This window comes from Euleptes europaea, chromosome 18, assembly GCF_029931775.1.
Source record: "Euleptes europaea isolate rEulEur1 chromosome 18, rEulEur1.hap1, whole genome shotgun sequence".
Lineage (NCBI taxonomy): Eukaryota > Metazoa > Chordata > Lepidosauria > Squamata > Sphaerodactylidae > Euleptes > Euleptes europaea.
The window spans coordinates 12,734,241-12,755,051 of NC_079329.1; the positions used below are offsets into that span (position 1 = coordinate 12,734,241).

Sequence of the window (20,811 nt, forward strand, 5' to 3'; positions counted from 1 at the left end):
GGTGTCGTACAAAAGTGACACTTGTGTTTGAACACACGAAGCTACCTTAGACTAAGTCAGACCCTTGGCCCATCAAAGTCAGTATTGTCTACTCAGACAGGTAGCAGCTCTCCAGGGTCTCAGGCAGAGGTCTTTCACAACCCCTACTTGCCTAGTCCCTTTAACTGGAGATGTTGGGGGTTGAACCTTGGACCCTCTGCATGCCAAGCAGATGCTCTACCACTAATCCATGGCCCTTCTTTCTGGCTCTCCTTCTACTGGATCAGACCATCGCTCCATCAAAGTCAGTATTGTCTACTCAGACCGGCAGCAGCTCTCCAAGGTCTCAGGTGGGGGTCTTTCACATCACTTATTTGCCCGGTCCCTTTAACTGGAGATGCCGTGGATTGAACCTGGGACCCTCTGCATTCCAAGCAGATGCTCTACCACTGAGCCACAGCCCCGCCCCTTTGGGACTCTCTTTGCCCTGTTGTGTGGAAAACTTCTGATCCCCCCTCCTTTTTGCCATCAAGTCGCAGCTGATGTATTGGCGACCCTGTAGGGGTTTCAAGACAAGAGAGGTGGTTTGCCATTGCCTTCCTCTGCATAGTGACCGTGGCATTCCTTGGTGATCTCCCGCCCAAGTACCAACCAGGGCTGACCCTGCTTAGCTTCTGAGATCTGACGAGATCCAGCTAGCCTCAGGCTGTGCAAGTCGGGGCCCCTAATCCCTGCCAACCCTGAAAAAAGATTTTGGTATCTGAGAGTTCACGCCTAGGCTCCTGGCAGCTGAAGCTTCCTGCGTACTACAACGAGGGAGTGTTGTCCTGAGGAGAGAATTCTGGGAGACAGGACTCCTGGGTCCTTTCCCCACCTCCTGCCAAGCCAGGTTTCTTTTCCCTACCACCCACTGCTGACTCGGCTTTCTCTCCCCCTTTTTCCACTCCCGTCAACGCTTTTGATCTCTGTGGCAGGGAGAAACTCAGTTGGGTTTTCTTCTTGCTTTGCTTCCCTCCCCACGCTTGCCTGGGCTGTTACTCCCATCCCCAACGTAGCACTGTTGTTCCCATGAAACGTGACTCATCTCAAGCTGCTAGATGGTCATACCACAGGGAGAATTCTGTAGTGTGGGGTATATCTGGGGGGAGATGAGAGACCTGTGGATCACAGGGAGGAGAATGCTACTGCAGTAGTCTTGTTTGTGGGCTTCCAGGAGGCACCTGGTTGGCCACTGTGTGAACAGACTGCTGGACTTGATGGACCTTGGTCTGATCCAGCAGGGCCTTTCTTAAGTATTTCTTCACGCAATGCATAGTGAAATTGTGGAACTCCCTTCCCCAGGATGTGGTGATGGCTGCCAACTTGGAAGGCTTTCAGAGGGGAGTGGACATGTTTATGGAAGAGAGGGCTATCCATGGCTACTAGTCATAATGAATGCTAGTCATGATGCAGACCTATTCTCTCCAGGACCAGATGAGCATGCCAAATATATCAGGTGCTGTGGAACACTGGCAGGATGGTGCTGGACTTGATGGGCCTTGGTGTGATCCTGCATGACCTTTCTTACATTCTTAAGTATTTCTTCACTCAATGCATAGTGAAATTGTGGAACTCCCTGCCCCAGGATGTGGTGAGGGCAGCCAACTTGGAAGGCTTGAAGAGGGAAGTGGACATCCTCATGGAGGAGAGGGCTATCCATGGCTACTAGTCATAATGAATACTAGTCATGATGCAGACCTATTCTCTCCAGGACCAGAGGAGCATGCCGAATATATCAGGTGCTGTGGAACACAGGCAGGACGATGCTTCTCGAGTCGTCTTGTTTGTGGGCTTCCTAGAGGCACCTGGTTGGCCACTGTGTGAACAGGCTGCTGGACTTGATGGGCCTGGGTCTGAACCAGCATGGCTTTTCTTATGTGTGGGGTTTAGGGTTGCCAGCCTCCAGGCCCTGCTCTATGGCATGATACCCTGCTGAGGTCCCTCTTCAGCCCCACCCCCAAAATCTCCAGGTATTTCCCATCCCAGAGCTGGCAACCCCATCTGGGTATCTCCCAGAATTACAACTGATCTCCAGACGGCAGGGATCCGTTCCCCTGCAGAAAACAGCTGTTTTGGCGAATGGGCTCCGGCATCACATCGCTCCCTTCCCCAGTCTGTAAGAGCTGGCGACCCTAACTGAGGTCCCCTCCGCCTTCTTTGTGGCCCCTGGCTAGGGTTGCCAACCTCCAGGTAGTAGCTGGAGATCTCCTGCTATTAAAACTGATCTCCAGCTGGTAGAGATCAGTTCACCAGGAGAAAAATGGCTGCTTTGGCAATTGGACTCTATGGCATTGAAGTCCCCCCCAAACCCCACCCTCCTCAGGCTCTGCCCCAAAAACGTCTGGCAACCCTACCCCTGGTGCGCTCTGTCCTTGGGGTGATAGCAGAAGCGCATGGAAGTCAGGGCTTCAGGAATCTCCGATGAGACCTCGCTTCTCTTTCAGCAGAAGATTTCCACCCCCCACCACCCGAAATGCCCTTGATCTCGCTCCTTCTCCTTGGGAATCGTGGCTTGCCCTTCTTCCCTCCGTAGCCTGCTCCTGTCCTCGGGAATCCAGGCATCCTCCGATCCAGGCCTCGGAGCAGCCAAAGTGTTCCTCAGCGCAAGGAACTGGTTAAGCTAGTTGTTTGGCTGCGGACTCTGTGAGTGGGAGCAGGACATCCGGGTGCGGGACGGGAAAAGTTCTTCTATCGTTGATTAATTTTGATAGGTGGCAAAATCTGAAACTTCAGTGGGTATCCGAAAGAGACAAAGCCCTCCCCCCCCCCCCGTGCCAGCAATCCTTGACTTGGTGTGATGCGTGAGTCTTGGGTTCAAGTCTCTGCTTACCCCTGTAGCTCTCCAGGTAGCCTCGGAGCAAAATTCTCAGCCTAACCTACCTCGCAGGATCGTTGTGGCGATAAAATGGGGCGGCCCCACGTTCACCGTCCTGAACTTCTTGGAGGGAGGGTGGCATTATGCATTTTTAATAGATTTTTTTAAAAAAAAAACAATAAGCTCGAGGGCAGGGCATGTTTTGTTTTTGTCTTTTTCATTTTCCGACAGCACCCAGCAATTTTAGGCGCTTGATAAATAATAAATGCGCCAGCCAGTCGTAGACGAAAGTTGGCTTCCAAATCAGTGTGCTTAATTTAAGGCAGTGGCATTCATTTGCGAAGGCTTTTTTGCAATCCTGATGCTTGCCCTAGCGACAGTCCTGTGAGGCGGGGTCACTGCTCTGGCGGCTCCCGTTTTGCAGATGGAGCAGTTGAGGCTGGTGGCAGAGCAACTTTTAAACAAATGTATGGACGGGTGTGAGGTAATGACTTGCCGAATGATGAATCGGCAGCCAGGACCTCCCAGATTCCAGCCGCCTGAGCAGCAGGCCCTGCTGGCTTTAATGGGAAGAATGCTCCTTGTTCCCCTCCTCACCCGGAGTCTGGGGAGGGGCCGTGGTTCAGTGGCAGAGCATCTGCTTGGCATGCAGAAGGTCCAAGGTTCAATCCCCGGCATCTCCAGTTAAAGGGACGGGGCCAGTAGGTGATGTGAAAGTCCTCTGCCTGAGACCCTGGAGAGCTGCTGCCGGTCTGAGTACACAATACTGACTTGGATGGACCAAGGGTCTGATTCAGTATAAGGGAACTTCATGTGTGGGGGCCATGGCTTAGTGGTAGAGTATTTGCTTGGCATGCAGAAGGTCCCAGGTTCAATCCCTGGCATCTCCAGTTAAAGGGACCAGGCAAGTAGGTGATGTGAAAGACTTTTAGCCTGAGACCGTGGACAGCTGCTGCCAGTCTGAGTAGACAATACTGACTTCGATGGACCAACGGTCTGATTCAGTATAAGGCAGGAACCTTCATGTGTGTTCACGTGTCTCTCTTCCTTTCTCCCTAGATGCCCATCCTCAAGCAATCTCCCGTTGCCCACTCCAAGAAGCGGCCCCGCCTGGATCGGGCCATGATCAGCGCCCCTTTGGGGGACTTCCGGCACACCATGCACATCGGTCGGGGCGGAGATGCTTTCGGGGACACGTCTTTCCTCAGCAACCACGGGGGCTCCAAGGCCAATGGGCTGGCCCCGGACGCCTCCGGATCTCCAGAGCGCCTCTCCATTTCTGGAGCGGATTCTGGCCATTTTGAACTGCTGTCTCCCCCGGGTAGGGGCGGGAACGGAGTCCTCCCGAGCCCAGCGACGTCCACCCCAGACGGAAGCTACGTGGTAATGGGGGAGCCGCAGCCACAGGCATCCCCTAATGGAGCCGACTGGGACCTGCATGAGAAGATCTCCCTGGAGAGCCCCACTCTGGATTATGGCGAGTCCTTCCTCTCCTTCCAGTTGGATCTCGGGCCTTCCATCTTGGATGAGGTGCTGGGAGTGATGGATAAAGACTGGGGAGGTTTCAAGGACCTGGACCAGGGACCGCTGAGGAACGAAAGCGCGACCCCGGTGGGACACCACCTTCACCACCCTGTTGACGACGCGGACGACGAGGAAGATGATGACGAGGATGACATGGGGCAGGGATACAGCTTTGAGGACGAGCAGGACGAAGAAATTGGGCTATAGGAGGGGGGAGCGACACCGGCCTGCCTCTCCTTGGCTTCTCAACTCTCCTCCTCCCCCCCACGACACTCCTCTCTGCAGAGTTTACCAGTAATGGGCAGCTGGCCGTCCACAGGCCCGGCCTGTCCTGCAGACGGCCGCCGGTTGGCCCGCCGCTTCTCTCTGGACCCTCAAAGCAGCCTGTTAGCTCTAAACCCCTCCCAGGACTTCAGGAGGAAGACGGACAGAGGCCCGCGGGCCGCGCTCCCCACACCGTGACTCCTGCGGTCTCCTGTTCGCGGAAAGGCATCGGACTGGTCTCCAGGTCTGGCATAATGGCAAATAAATGAAGGAAGGAAGGGGAGAAGGGGGAAGGACTTGGCTTCTCAGCCTGGAGATCGGCCTCCGAGGGATGCGGGATGGAACACTTGCTCTGAAAAACAGGGTTGCGGTGCGTGCCCGATAGCGGTTGTCCTTTCCCGCCATTCCTCACGCTCCCTCACAAGGACTGGAATGGTATAAACTCTTCCGCGTAGACGGCGTTGGCACCTGCTGAGAAACGCAACTTGGTTTCTGGCCACCTCATGTCTGGCGAATGGATGAACGGCGCATAAGTTGACACGTTGAGGAACCCCCCCCCCCCCATGTCTCTGTCTGCTCATCTTGCTTTTCGTTTCTCTTCTCTGAAGGTGCCCCACCAGGACAGAGATTCTGTCTTACTTGGCTGTTGTTTATGCTAGTCTACCCTGGGAACGGTTTTGGTAGAGAGATGGGAGGAAGGGACACGGGGCGGACTGAGACGTTGAAACAGCCCTGCAGAGAGATTAGCAGCACCCCCTGTTGATTCCTCAGCTGGCTGGGGCCAGGCCAAGTAGCCCCTGTAGCATCCCTGATGCTCAGCTTGGCTTGTTTCTGTCTGCCAGCTGTCCTGGGCAGCAGCATACCTGGAATTTCCTCAGTCAGTTGAAGGGACAACCTGCCCCTGGATGGATGGTACAATAACTTATATACTGGGAAATGAACGGACGGGCAGATAGATCCTTTCGTTTACCTCTTTGTTCATCTCCATCGAACTATCCTGGACTCTTTAGCAATCTGGATAACCATTCACCAATCTTCTAATCTGTGTCTCCCTCTTTTCACCCACCCATGGATTCCAGTGTCCTTCGTGGTGTAGAGGTTAAGCGCGGTGGTTTGGAGCGGTGGGCTTTAATCTGGAGAACCGGGTTTGATTCCCCACTCCTCCACATGAGCGGCAGGCGCTAATCTGGTGAACCGGGTTGGTTTCCCCACTCCTCCACACGAAGCCAGCTGGGTGTCCTTGGGCTAGTCACAGCTCTCTTAGAGCTCTCTCAGCCCCACCTACCTCACAGGGTGTCTGTCGTGGGGAGGGGTTGGGAAGGTGATTGTAAGCTGGCTTCATTCTCCCTTAAGTGGTAGAGAAAGTTGGCATATAAAAACCAACTCTTCTTCTTCGTCGTCTGTCTGTCCAGGCTGAAGAAAAGGCAAGGAGAGCATCTGTTTAGTCTGAACTGCCAACACTCCAAGGCGCTTGCTGTGGGATTCGCACTCTAATGTAAAATTTTCAGGGGAAGAGGACGGGGGTGGAAGACACTAAGGAATTCGGAGAGGAGGTGGTGGAGGGAAATGGCTTGCTTTGGGGTGAAGGAAAACAGGGGAGCCACTTCCTTGTTTACGTTCTAAGGGTGGCAGTCGAGAGAGTGGGTGGGTAGGTGAATGAATTAAGATTGTTTTGGGCATAATGGGGACTGATTGCTGTGCAGGTTTGTAAGTAAGCTTGCCTGGCGCATTTCAGTAAAAAAAAAAAATCTCCTCTGGGCTAGATAGGAAGGAAATCTTTCGTAAATTGGAAGGAATTTCCTTCCTTCCCCCCTTCAATCCATCAGCATTCCACAAATAACTAACACAAGTACCTTTGGGCTGGCAGGCTAGTACCATTTTATTGAGGGCTAGTCACTTTTGTAGACTAATTTAAAAGGCCCAAACTGGGAGTGAAATAACTGGGTGGAGAAATAATGTACATTTTGGCCCCTGGAAGCTGCGATGTGGCCCAGGAGAGTGATCTGACCATTGGGTTGTGTCAACGGGCTACACCTCTACCCAAGGGGAACTGGATAGCATTCTCAATGAACCACTTGAAGCTGAGTTCCATTTAGTAGACTCACTAGATATGGTGATAAACTACAAGGGAGCTTACCGGCTGATATTGGGCAACAAACCCTTTTGAAAGCTGTGATCCCCGTTAATCAACCTCAGCGCCTGTCCTTTCGCCCTTTGGTTATCCTCTGCCTTTTGTTAAAAATGACATTCCACGAAATGCACAGACACACCCGTCTTTTTTCTTTAAACATCCCTGGACCTGTCTGCGCCACTATCACCGACAGATACTTCTTTCAATTCTGGGTGCCTCCAATCCGCACGTCTTGGGAGGCGGCAACTGATAAGCCGTTGGGAGGCTCACCCCCTCATTTCTCCCTCAGCCTGCCGAGTTACCCTTCTCATGTCTGCCTTGGTGCTGGTCTTTGCTTTCCTCTTTCCCTGCACTTCCTTACTTAGTGTGGTGTGGTTAAGAGCGGTGGTTTGGAGCAGTGGACTCTGATCTGGAGAACCGGGTTTGATTCCCCACTCCTCCATGTGAGCGGTAGACTCTAATCTGGTGAACTGGGTTGGCTTCCCCACTCCTCCACATGAAGCCAGCTGGCTGACCGTGGGCTAGTCACAGTTCTCTTAGAGCTCTCTCAGCCCCACCTACCTCACAGGGTGTCTGTTGTGGGGAGGAGAAGGGAAGGTGATTGTAAGCTGGTTTGATTCTTCCTTACGTGGTAGAGAAAGTCGGCATGTAAAAACCAACTTTTCTTCTCCTCCTTCTCCGTCACACTTTAGCTGTAGTGTGCTATCTAACCACCACATCGCTCAGGATTTAGTTACCCTTTAACACAGTTCCTATTGACAAGGTGGTTTGGGAAAAGTCGATTGCTTTCTGGCTCCTTTTTTGTCCGCTTACCGATGGGGATCTAATCTAGGTTAGGGTTTTTTCCTTTGTATACTTATTTCGTTAAGCAAAACTGAAAGGGGTTTTGATCGTAATGTGTGAGCAAGCATTTGGCCACTGCAAAAATAACTAGTTTGTGTTGCCTAGCTGGGTTCAAGACTCTTTCTCCTCCTGCCCGTCCTGAATAACAGGGACAAAACTTAAATATTTTGGGAGTCTTGAGTAACGTTATCACTGCTGATGTTGTCACTGACTCGTTCTATCTATGCATAGCAAGTCCTTGATATGTAGAGTTGCCAGCTCTGGGTTGGGAAATATCTGGAGAATTGGGGAGGGGGTGGAGCCGGGTTTGGGGTATAATGAGGTATAATTCCATAGGTTCCACCCTCCAAAGCAGCCATTTTCTTCATGGGAACTGATCTTGGTTGTCTTGAGATTAGCGGTAATAGCAGGAACTTCAGGTGCTACCTGGAGGTTGGCAACCCCATTGATACGGCAAAGGCATTTTGCTCTTCCCAGATCAATCTGCCACCTTGTAAGCAAAACATTTTGGGGTTGGAAGGGGCCATGGTTGCCAGCACCTTTGCAGCATTCTTGAATCTGTTGAAAGAAGACCATGGCTTCCATCATGGGAGTAGCAGGAAGGGTTGGTTTATGATAGCATTAGCAGGCTGTGTGCTCTATTGGGGAGGGGCTGTGGCTCAGTGGTAGAGCATCTGTTTGGCATGCAGAAGGCCCCAGGTTCAATCCCAGGCATCTCCAGTTAAAGGGACTAGGCAAATAGGTGATGTGAAAGACCCCTGCCTGAGACCCTGGAGAGCCGCTGCTGGTCTGGGTAGACAATACTGACTTTGATGGACCAAGGGTCTGATTCAGTAGAAGGCAGCTTCATGTATTCAAGTTTCTACATTCTCAAGAGAGGAACTGGGAATGTTGGGAGCAAGGTGAATGAGAAAGGAACCCGTGTGGAATATGTTGTGTGTGGGGGAGGATCCAGGGGAGTTGGGGGGCCTTTAGGGTTAGGAAAGGAAGAGCCTTCCCGGGCTAAGGCAGGTCAAGAATTCCTAAGGCAAGAATAACTTCCTAACAGAGCGGTTCCTCAGTGGAACAGGCTTCCTCGGGAGGTGGTGAGCGCTCCTTCCCTGGAGGTTTTTCAGCAGAGGCTTGATGGCCATCTATCAGTAATGCTGATTCTATGACCTTAGGCAGATCATGAGAGGGAGGGAATCTTGGCTATCTTCTGGGCATGGTGTAGAGGGGTCACTGGGGGTGTGGGGAAGAGGTAGTTGTGAATTTCCTTCATTGTTCAGGGGGTTGGACTAGATTACCCTGGTGGTCCCTTCCAACTCTATGATTCTATGAAAAGCTGTCCCATTTGGACTTTCCACAAAGGGAGTAGACCACAGCCAGTGGGCCTAGGAAAAAGACTTCTGTGGATTCTCCAAAGCATTGGTCTCCACTGGAGTTTGGTAGCCTACAACAGGACTGCTCGTTTTCTTTTGTTGTAAAGATTTCTGAAGAAGAGGGAGTAGGGGAGAGAAGCTGATCCATGAGAAACAGAAAGCTGGTTCCCCGTTGCAGGTTTGCCTTCGAGATGAATCCCTCATTTGAAGCGGTTTTGAAGTGAGTCCTCTAAAAGAAGCCGGGAGGTCTTCTAAAGCAGAGAGCTGGGATTTTCTGTGAAGGGCCAGTGTGTGAGCTCACAAGATGGTGGGGATGAATTTTTTTAAAAATAACTTGATTATCTCCTATTTTATGTTCTACCCTGTTATGTAGAGAGGTGGGGCAATGTAGTGGCTAAGAGACTGAAGCCCCCTGGTTCAAATCTCACCTCTGTCAAGCTGCTCCTAGCCTTGGTGTCCCGTCCCCCCCATTAGCAGTACGGGGGGGGGGGGGGAATTCCTGCCTTGCAGGATCTTTGCAAGAATTACAAGAAGAAAACGTGTACGTGAAGCTCTTTAAATGCTCGAAATGCTGCAAATGCTCAAGTATTAAGCTGTCTCAGCCGTTGTCTTTCTCTCTCACTGGGGAACTGTCCTTAAACCGGGAAAGGTGGGTACAGTTTCCTTCTGCAGAGGTTGTGTGTCTCCCCTTCTAATACTCTTAAGCTGTTTGAGGTAAGCATCGAGGAGGATCAGCCACTGACTAGGGTTGCCAACTCTGGGTTGAGAAATTCCTGGAGATTGGGGGGTAGAGCCTGCAGAGGGCTGGGTTTGAGGTGGGTAGGGACCTCAGCAGGGTTTAATGCCATAGAATTCGCCCTCCAAAGCAGCCATTTTCTCCAGGGGAACCAATCTCTGCCATCTGGAGTTTAGTTGTAATTCTGGTCAATTGCCAGGTGCCACCTGGAAGATGGCAACCCTACCACTGACTGCAAAATGAATTGGAGCTGGACTCTGATCATCATTCTATTGGAGGGGGGGAATGACCTCTACCTGTGTCCTCATTTATCCCCCCCAAAAAAACATTAAAGTCTGAAATCTTTGATTCCTGTCCTTTACGGTTCGTGCAACAAGACCGTTCTTTATGTATATCTATTATTTTGTAATAGCTCATTTTATGGATTCCTGTGTATAAAATGTCTATCGCTTTCTCCCCCTCCACATCGTGTTTAAGTTTCATTCTAGCAGCAGAACATCTGAACGGTGACCAAAGTGTTTAACATGTCTTGCAATTAAAAGCAAATTAGTTTCAGACCCTTCCGTCCTTTTCCATCCGCGCGGCCGCGTTTCTCGGGACGCTTCCAGGCAAAGGGTTTTGTGGGTGACCGGTCCTCTGAGTCAACGCTGGACTCCCATACCGCAGGTCACTGCCGTCAGTGTAGGTGGCCCATTACTGTGGACACCCAAGTAGCCCTGGATTCCAGAGCGGAAACCATACAGTAAAAACAGCAAAGAATCATGCCATGACACCTGGGAGGCTAGCAGATAGTTTATGGTTGTGTCTGAGGCAGTGCGGGAACAACGATCGCTCCGAGCCCTTTTGCATAATGCTTCCGTGTTTATTTCTGCACAGTGGCGAGGGCGTGAGTCTAATGTATGCACCCTGCCAAAAATGCCCTTGCCCAAATGTGATTCTTTTTTAATCATCTTTCGCTATCTCCTCCTGCCCTTCCGGTATGACGGCGATAAGGTTTTTACAAGCGTCAGCAAAAAGGTGGGACGAGATCTCTAAAGGAATGCCACCACTGCTAACTTGGCTGCCAGCGAGAGACGGCCACGTCCCCGGTGGCGCTAAAGCCATTTTGTTCTACGCAGGCCTCTGTTAAGTGAAATATGGAGGTTGGCACAAAGGACTCTCGCCACTTCAGTGCCACCAAAGAGATATCGAGTCTGGGACACTTGTACTGAAGAACCTGTCACTGGGTGGTCTGTAGGGTTGCCAACCTCCAGGTACTAGCTGGAGATCTCCTGCTATTGCAACTGATCTCCAGCCGATAGAGATCAGCTCCCCTGGAGGAAATGGCCGCTTTGGCAATTGGACTCTATGGCATTGAAGTCCCTCCCCAAACCCCGCCCTCCTCAGGATCCACCTCAAAAACCTCCCGCCGGTGGTGAAGAGGGACCTGGCAACCCCTAGTGGTCTGGTCCCCCGAATGGGTACATCTGGATCTGGTTTCTCTGTGCCCAGAAACCCGTTGGGCATCCTCCAGAGGTCTCAAAAGGTGGAACCATTTTGCTCCTCGGAATGAGGGATATTTTTCTAATTTTTTTTTAAAAAGCCAGGTGGATAGTTGGAACACGCAAGCTAGTGATGTGTACTGAATTGTGGACTGTTCTCCTTTTTTCAGCCCCCAGCCCCCCGGCAGAATGACTAGGTAAAAAAAAAGGTAAAGGTCCCCTGTGCAAACACTGGGCCATTCCTGACCCATGGGGTGACGTCACATCCTGACGTTTTCTAGGCAGACTCTGTTTACGGGGTGGTTTGCCCGTGCCTTCCCCAGTCGTCTTCCCTTTACCCCCAGCAAGCTGGGTACTCATTTTACCGACCTTGGAAGGATGGCAGGCTGAGTCCACCTTGAGCCTGCTACCTGAAACCGACTTCCATCGGGATCAAACTCAGGTCGTGAGCAGAGCTTGGACTGCAGAGCTTACCACTCTGTGCCACGGGGCTCCTAGGCTTGCATGCTTTTCATTTAATTTTTGTCCCTCACTGGCTGAATGCAAATCTTTTGGAAAATATTTTCGATTTTTTAAAAAGCAGCCATTGTACCATTCATCCAGCAGACTTTAGTGAAAACTTACAGGTTAAAAACAAACAAACGGCCATGTTCTAACTTAATTGAATCTAAGCGATCTCTCTTATATTCCCTCTTAAAACCATTTCAACCAGCAATTGGCTTTTTCAACATGAGCAGCAATGTCTTTTTCTCTTCCCCCACCTTCTGCCCCCCTTTCCCCCCTCTTAAATTGTTTTGCTTAAGGCCCAGAAACTTCTACAGATCGGAAAAGTTTGCACTCTCCTTGCTGATGTTTCTCAGTTGGTCCGCATGACCCTAGTAGTGCTTGGCTGTTGCTGTTGGATTTACTCTTTGAGAACATAACATAAGAAAGGCCCTGCTGGATCAGACCAAGGCCCATCAAGTCCAGCAGTCTGTTCACACAGTGGCCATCCAGGAAGGCCTCCAGGAAGCCCACAAACAAGACAACTGCAGCGCCACCACCCTGCCTGTGTTCCACAGCACCTAATATAGAATCATAGAGTTGGAAGGGACCGCCAGGGTCATCTAGTCCAACCCCCTGCACAATGCAGGAAATTCACAACTACCTCCCCCACACACACCCAGTGCCCAGAAGATGGCCAAGATGCCCCCCTCCCATGATCTGCCTAAGGTAATAGGATCAGCATTGCTGACAGATGGCCATCTAGCCTCTGCTGAAAAGCCTCCAGGGAAGGAGAGCCCACCACCTCCCAAGAAAGCCTGTTCCACTGAGGAACCACTCAACTGTTAGAAAGTTCTTCCTAATGTCTAGATGGAAATTCTTCTGATTTAATTTGAACCCACTGGTTCTGGTCCAACCTTCTGGGGCAACAGGAAACAACTCTGCATAATAGGCGTGCACCTCTGATCCTGGAGAGAATAGATATTTACATGTTTAACTGTGGAGGATGGCGGCAGAACCTTCCTCCTTGACAAACCCTAGCCGGCTGCTGTTGCTACGTTTGCCCCAGATTTGTCTGGGAGGCCGGAGCCTCGAATTCTCAAGAACGGGGACCGATCAAAGCCGCAACGTTGGCTGACTGTGCTCCCCCCTCTCCAAGGGCTCCAGCTGCAGCATCTCTCCGGGGCCTTATCTGGGCGCCTGGTGCCTCTGTTGGCTGGTCTCTCCCAGCTGCGAATTTCCTGCCGGAGGATAAACAGATCAGGGGGGCCTCCGTGACACAAACCAGGCTTGGCAGGATCAAGGAAGCCATTGCAAAGGCAACCTGTGAAGTACACCAGCTGGAGGAGAAAACGGCAGGGAGGCCTTCCCCCCCCCTCCATTGGGCGATGGCGCCAAGCTGGGACTCCAAAGATGTTCCAGAAAAGGGCTGCACGTTATTTTCCCTCTACTTGACGTGACTCTCGGCTGCTCCAGTAGGACTTCCAGGCCAATTCTTGTGAATTGGCCAAGGGGAATTGATACGTGGCCCCGTCTGAACCGTTGAAAGAGCCTTCTGGGAGGAGGCTGAAGTTGGTTCCTTATTCCCAGTTCCTTATTCACATTGCAATAGATTTCGGGGGGGGGGGGCAAAAAGAAGGCAGTGGTGCAAGAACCGGTGCTTGAACCGGGCACCGCTGTATGTCTTCTTGGAGGGGACAATGTCTGGAGTGTGGGGATGTGTCATTTTGGGTGGTCCCCCATTTTGGGGTGCAGAGTCTGTATGGGCATCTGTCCTGGGTCACCCCACTTGGGAGCCGCTGGAACAAGAACCGGACTTTGGACCAGGACCCAGCATGCGCCATCTCGAAGGGCGCAGTCCCCTGAATGTGGGGGTGTATGATATGTGGTGGTCCAATCCATATTTTGGGGTGCAGAGCTTTTGAAATGTCCTCAAAATGATTCAGGAACTAGGAAATGTGAATAAGGAACGGAATAGGGAACGAACTGGGAATAAGGAATCAACTTCAGCCTCCTCCTTCTGGGGTGGTGAAGGGAGCCCTCAAATCCCCATCATTCAAGGTTTTCCAGAGTGTGAGAGATTCATATTGAAAACGTTTATTTTTAAAATTGATATCCTTCCTGTCAGGAGTTAATGGTAAAATTCACAGCTACAATTCCTTTTTTTAAAGTTTTTTTTTTTTAAAAAAAACTAGTTACATAAGCACCCTAGCAGATACAGTAGCACCAGATTAAACAAACCAGCCATCAAAGGCTAAAACTCACAACAGCTTGTGTATAAAACCAAAGTAAAACCCCCAAACAAACAACTACTAGAAAAGAAAGCCTCTTCAACTAAGCCAAGGGTCTGGGTGGGTTCATTTGGTTCACGAGAAGAAGAAGAGTTGGTTTTTATATGCCGGCTTTCTCTACCACTTAAGGAAGAATCAAACTGGCTTACAATCACCGTCCCTTCCCCCTCCCCACAACAGACACCCTGTGAGGTAGGTGGGGCTGAGAGTGTGTGACTAGCCCAAGGTCACCCAGCTGGCTTCATGTGGAGGAGTGGGGAAACAAATCCAGTTCACCAGATTAGCCTCCGCCGCTCGTGTGGAGGGGTGGTGAATCAAACCTGGTTCTCCAGATCAGAGCCCATTGCTCCAAACCACCGCTCTTAACCACTACAGCACGCTGGCTGAAGAAGCTTAAAAGATGGCTCTGGCTTGGACTTTGCATAGCCAAACCCAGGTCTCCAGCCACTAACTGGTTCTATTTGAGTAGCGCCACCCCCGAACGTAATATACAATGGACTGAATGGGCAGGGTTGGCGTAATGACAGTCTTCATACTACTATTGTACTCTGTGTTAACTAATCCATTCCCTTGTAGGGGACAGGGAAAGGCTCTGTTAAGAGGAAGCTTCCTAACCAGAAGAGCAGCCCTGCTGGATCAGACCAATAGTTAACACCCTGTTTCTGGCAACACCTGACCAGATCCTCCCAAAGGCCCACTGGAACAGAGGCCCAGCCCGCACTGCTGTTGGTCCCCTCCGCAACCTAGAATGTAGAGGTATACTGCCTCTGGTCATGGAGGTTCCATGTCACCATCAAGATGGCTAATAGACACTGAAGGTTCTACCTCCCGTGACTTTGTCTAAACCTCTTACTGCTGCCAACTAGACTTGGGAAAGGAGGAAATGTTAGTTTTTTGTGTGGGGGAGGCCGCTGTTGAGTCACAGCTGACTTATGGTGACCTCATGGGGTTTTCAAAGCAACTGATGTTCATTTGCCGTAACCTGCCTTTGTGCTGCAACCCTGGACTTCCTTGGTGCCCTTCCATCCAAGTACCAACCAGGGTTGGCCTTGCTTAGATTCCAAGATCTGACAAGTTTGGCCTAGCCTGGCCCATCCAGGTCAGGATTGTTGGTTTTTAAATGTAAGGCAGGAAAATAGCATTTGCAGCCTAGGATTGCCAGCTCCAGGTTGGGAAATACAGTACCTGGAGATTTTGGGGGTGGAGCCTGAGGAGGGCAGGGTGTGGGGAGGGAAGGAACTTCCATAGGGTATAATGCCATAGAGTCCACCTTCCAAAGCGGCCATTTGCTCCAGGTGTACTGATTCCTATTGCCTGGAGATCAGTTGTAATAGTGGGAGGTCTCCAGCCACCACCTGGAGGTTGGCAACCCTACTGCAGCCCCTGGAGCAGGAATGCGGGCACCTTATTCTCCTCCGCCCAGAATACTACTCGTGATTGCCTCTGAGGGGTTAAAGGCAATGGTTGGTGTCTTTAATTAAAAATACTAATAAAATAGGTGTTGCCATCACCCAAGCCCAGTTGGGGTTGAACACCCAAGTACTTCCCCAACAATCCCTAAAATATGGGGAACGGCCTGTGAGTAGTCCCCGGCGAGGAAAAAAAAAACACTCTGCCCATGCTCGGGGGTAATCCTCCCCCCTCCCTTGAATGACAGCCTCCCGTGCGTCCAGGCTAATCCCCCCCCTCCGCCCGCACAAACGAAATTCCGCTTAAAGGGCTTTGTGCGCTTGAACAGCCTCTTGAATGGCGACGCCGATTGGGGGAATCGCGCCCTCTGCTGACCGCGGCCGCCTCAACATCCTGGCATACTTTTCAGATGCTTCCCGTAAGGTCCGCCTCCAGGAAGGACAATTTTAAATTGCCTCACTCTGGTAGGGATCAGCTGGGATCCTGGGGAGTGCCTTTAAAGAGCAGGGTTGGGGATCCTGGGGGGCTGGCTGGCTGCGAGAGTCAGGTACGTCCCGCTCCTCTCTTTCAAGCCCCCTTCTCTGCGATTTGGGCTGGCTTTCCTCCTTTTTTTGCAGTGGGTAGCCGTGTTCGTCTGTCTGCAGTAGTAGAAAAGGGCCAAGAGTCCAGGAGCACCTTAAAGACTTCCAAAAATATTTTCTGGCAGGGGATGAGCTTTCGTGAGCCGCAGCTCACTTCTTCAAATACAGCTAGAATGTGAATCCATCTGTCTTCCTCTACTTAAAGACAGATGGATTCACATTCTAGCTGTATCTGAAGAAGTGAGCTGCGGCTCACGAAAGCTCATCCCCTGCCAGAAAATATTTCTGGAAGTCTTTAAGGTGCTACTGGACTCTTGCTCTTTTCTACTCCTTTTTTTTGCTTAGAGTAGGGTTGCCAGGTCCCCTACGCCCCCGGCGGGAGGTTTTTGGGGCGGAGCCTGAGGAGGGCGGGGTTTGGGGAGGGGATGGACTTCAATGCCATTTTCTCCAGGGGAACTGATCTCTATTGGCTGGAGATCAGTTGTAATAGGAGGCGGTCTCCAGCTAGTACCTGGAGGTTGGCATCCCTAGCTTAGAGCCAGGCGCCCGCCTGCGTTCCATGGGCATGACGTTTGTGTATGCGAGAATGAGTTGACACGCGTGTAGGGGGTGGCAGAAAGAGCGCTAGGTGGTGGCAAGGCATGGCCAGGGGCGAGGAGGGCTCTCCCAGCCCACGAGGAAGTGACTGCGGCATGCCCGGGCAAATTCCATGCGGCTGTGTATATTGGGTTGGGGTTAGCTGTAGCGCTTCCTCTAGTCTGCTTTGGGATATTTTGTGGGCCAGGTTGTTGGGAAGCCTTGAGCCACAATGACAGAAACTCGTCGTTTTAAGGCAGAAGTAGGGTTGCCAGCTCTGGATTGGGGATTACCTGGAGATTTGGGGGGGGGGCTTAAGGAGGGCAGGGTTTGGGGAGAGGAGGGACCTCAGCAGGACATAATGCTGTAGAAACCATCCTCCGAGGCAGCCATTTCCCCAGGCGAACTGATGCTCATTGGCTGGAGATCAATTGCAATAGCTGGAGATCTCCAGGTGCCACCTGGAGGTTGGCAACCCTAGGCAGAAGGCTTGCTGAGCAAATATACAGGCGAAGGCTTGGAGGGCTTTAGAGCAAACATCCTGGAATTGCAACTGATCTCCAGGCCACAGAGATTGGTTCCCCTGGAGAAAATGACCGCTTTGGAGCGTGGACTCTATGGTAATATACCCTGCTGAGGTCCCTCCCCAAATACTGCCCTTCCCAGCCCCTCCCCCATCTCCAGGAATTTCCCACCCCTGAGGTGGCAACCCTACAATGCCCATCCCTGCCCATGGCACCTTAATTACACCTGTCCCACACTGTCCCAATGCAATTAGAATAATGGAATCAGAGTTGGAAGGTACCACCAGGGTCATCTAGTCTGACCCCCTGCACAATGCAGGTTCCCTCTTCCGGTTCTAATTCTGTTCTCCCCACAGAGCCATTACCCCTTAGCTATGGCTGAGTTGCCTCTCCCCCCCGCCGAGAATCCTGCTGACCTCACTTCCTGTATTGCTGTGGGTTCAGTGGCGCCCCCGACTGATTCAGCGCCAACTGAGAACCCTACCGTGGAGATCAACCCCCCGTGCCGTTTTTTCCTGGAAGGGTGCTGCCGCTTTGGTTCTCGTTGCCACAACCCCCACCCCAGCGACACAGGCAACCCCCATAATTTAGAAGACCACAGACTTACCAGCCAGGATCTTTCCCCGCCTGCCTCCGGGAAAAAACCTCCGATGAAAACCGCCGAGGACGTTATCTCTCGTCTTCTCTGGGACACCCAAGTGCCGGCTGAACGCTTCACCATTGGCTACCTTGATCGGTTCTTGGGAACCTTAGAAGAGCCTTTCGCTGCTTTCTCCTGGGAGGATCTGGCTTCAGCCAGGCCTGGGGTGCTGGCTATCCCCAAACATAGAATCCAGTACTTCAAATATGGGGAGCGGGTGGTGTGGGACAAAGCCAGCCGCAGGGATGATGTCTTTGGGTCCACTGGAGGCGGGAGAACCATCTTGGAGGTGATGAAGGAAGAAGCAGCGGCCGCAGAAGCCAATAGGGAAAAGGCACTCAGTCATGCTTCAGAAGGAGAGGAAGGAAAGGAAACAGGAGGGAGAACGGGGCATCCGGGAGAAGTGGATGATGGTGATTCAGCCAGAGACGTGGAAAAGGGCGTGGACGGAGCAGCTAGCGGACAGGCAGCGATCAGGCAGCTTGGGGAAGCCATGGAAAACTTGCACTGTATCGAACATGCCGTCTCGGATGGAAGTGCGGTGACCAACGAGGCGGGAGGAAAGGTGGTCGAGTCAGGCGTGGCGGGACATCGAGTGGAAGAGGCAGCGTCGACCGAGCCGGTTCTCGATATGAAACGGGAAGACGAGCCAATGATCGGGGAGGATGAGGACGATGGGGCTTCTGAAAGTAGTGACGGGATACACTTTCCCGGTCACAAACAGCGCCCGACGCACTTCATAGCCATCCAGGTCACCGGCCCGGAGACTCGGGAGGCCGCGGCCCGTTTCCAGAGGGCCCTCTGCAAGTCCCGCCCGGACTTAGCTCAGTTCTGTGTGCCTTTGGCCACTCTTCACCTCACCTTGTGCCTGCTGCGTTTAGACACCCCCGAAGAGATCCACGGAGCCATCGTGGCTCTCCGGGAGCTGCAAGCTGACAACCGCCGACTGCTGCCCCCCGCCTTGCTGCTCTCCTTCCAGGGGGTGGAGACGTTCCATTCCCGCGTGTTCTACATGTGCCCGGGGTCCGTGGCCGAGCTGGGAACGCTGGCCCGCGTTTTGGCAGAGGCCTTCCGCAGGCAGGGTTTGACGGTGATTGACCCTCCCAGCAAAGATAAGTTTCACTTGACGGTGGTGAAGATCCCCCCGGGGAAGCTGCGGCCAAAACTGCCGGCAGATTCATCGTGGCTCCCCCCGGTCGAAGATTTAGGGACCCAGGCCGTAGAGGCAATAGGCTTGTGTGAGGTTGGACGAGGGAGGACGACGGATGGGTTTTATGGCACTGTGTTGAAATTAGATTTATACTGAAGAGGGGACGGGTGTCGAGGCAGCCAGACAGGTACTGCTTGGACTCCGGCTCAGCCGCTGTCTACTCTGAGGTGGGGGGGATGGAAAGGCCTGGGATCTCACATGAAGCTGCCTCCTACTGAATCAGACCCTTGGTCCATCAAAGTCAGTATTGTCTACTCAGACTGACAGAGCCTCTCCAGGGTCTCAGGCAGGGGTCTTTCACATCACCCACCTGCCTAGCCCCTTTAACGGGAGATGCCAGGGACTGAATCTGGGACCTTCTGCATGCCAAGCAGATGCTCTGCCACTAAGCCATGGCCCTTCTTCCAGGGTCTCAGGCAGGGGTCTTTCACATCACCTACCTGCCTAGCCCCTTGCAACTGGAGATGCCGGGGATTGAACCTGGGACCTTCTGCATGCCAAGCAGATGCTCTACCACTGAGCTACAGCCCCTCCCCTTAGGGGCCAGCATTGATCTAGCTTCTGGTCTCTCTTGAGTTTATTCTGAACTAGCTGTCCACAAAAGAAGTACTTAAGAGTGGAATGGGGAGGGTAGGCTAAAATCAAATTATTCCATCCTGAGGTATGAAATAGCAAGTTGCAACTGTTAAAACATAGGAAGGGGAATTAGAACCCTCCACTCGGATAAGGAGGACCAGATCTAATGGGTTTAAGAGGAAGGCCAGGATAGTGCTAGCTCTCATTAATTAACAAGCCGTGTTCAACCTAGGGCTTTTTGGACAGCAAAGAGATTTGTCCAGTATGTACTAAGGCAGAGGTTCCCAAACTGTGCTCCAAGGAGCACTTAGTGCTCTGTAAAACATCTAGTGCTCCATGAAGATTGGAAAGAAAAATACGACTGTCATGTGGTTGAGTATATAGGTGCTAGGTGCAAATTAGCGCTCTGTGACTCACGAAGTTTGGAAACCTGTCCTAAGGCTTCATTTTGTTACATAAGGACCTCTCTAATCACAGCAGGTAGTCCTAATTTAGGCCCTTTCTAAAAGAAATGGACTGAAAATATTGTGACGGCATGCTTTGAGATTAGTTTACTTGAAATCAGCCTAAGTCATGCCTGAATCTTAGACTTATCTCAAGAGGGGCAAACAACTCCATCCCAACAGCCGGTGAACGCCACGCCTTAAATAAACAAGAAGTGTTGAACCTCTATGACTCATCGGCCTTTCGATTTATTGCTACAGGTGAGCAACACGGAAAACATTTACATGCTGTTTGTTACCTTAGAGACGGCAACAGCTCAATCACGGGGTGTGGGTACTTACAGGTAGATTCGCTAGTTTGCTGACCCTCGTTTCTTTTACCAGGCTGACATTCGTATGATATATTTGGAGAGAGAAGACATTTAAAACTGACCTCTTGCGTTCTATCTGTTGACAGAGCACAGAAGAGCAAGATTAGACTCCAGTATCATCTTAAAGACCAACTAGATTTCCAGGGTATAAGCGTTTGAGAATCTTAAGCTCCTTTTGTCAAAGCCTCGAGAGCTTTGACTTCTGAAAACTTATACCCTAGAAATCAAATTGGCCTTTGAGGTGTTACTGGACTCAAATCTTGCTGTTCTGCCACAGACCGACGCAGCTATGCACCTGAAACTATTTTCATGGTGTAGAAGAAATCATTGTACCTGTTTGTCAATGGTGATCTTAGCAATTTCAGTTAGACGGTTCTACCATTTATAAGAGAACCATGTCTATACTAACAGACACCCCCTGCTCCAACCCACACAAAACCTGACCAGCTCCCACTGAGGGGGTATATATGGGGGGAGAAGAGAGAACCGCTCCAAGCAATTCAGTGAAACAACTCTTGCCTTCGTTGCAATTA

The 20,811-nt window shown here is 51.6% G+C and overlaps 2 protein-coding genes across 2 annotated transcripts; both read left to right on the plus strand.

The window, feature by feature from the left end:
* Window positions 1–3,892: 3,892 nt before the first annotated feature.
* CDC42EP5 (CDC42 effector protein 5) lies at window positions 3,893–4,564 on the plus strand. The gene has a single exon (XM_056864257.1). The coding sequence runs from the start codon at window positions 3,893–3,895 to the stop codon at window positions 4,562–4,564; it is 672 nt and encodes a 223-aa protein (XP_056720235.1).
* Window positions 4,565–17,412: 12,848 nt separating this feature from the next.
* On the plus strand, window positions 17,413–18,984 carry LENG9 (leukocyte receptor cluster member 9). Its single transcript, XM_056864258.1, has one exon. The coding sequence runs from the start codon at window positions 17,413–17,415 to the stop codon at window positions 18,982–18,984; it is 1,572 nt and encodes a 523-aa protein (XP_056720236.1).
* The last annotated feature ends 1,827 nt before the right edge of the window (window positions 18,985–20,811 follow it).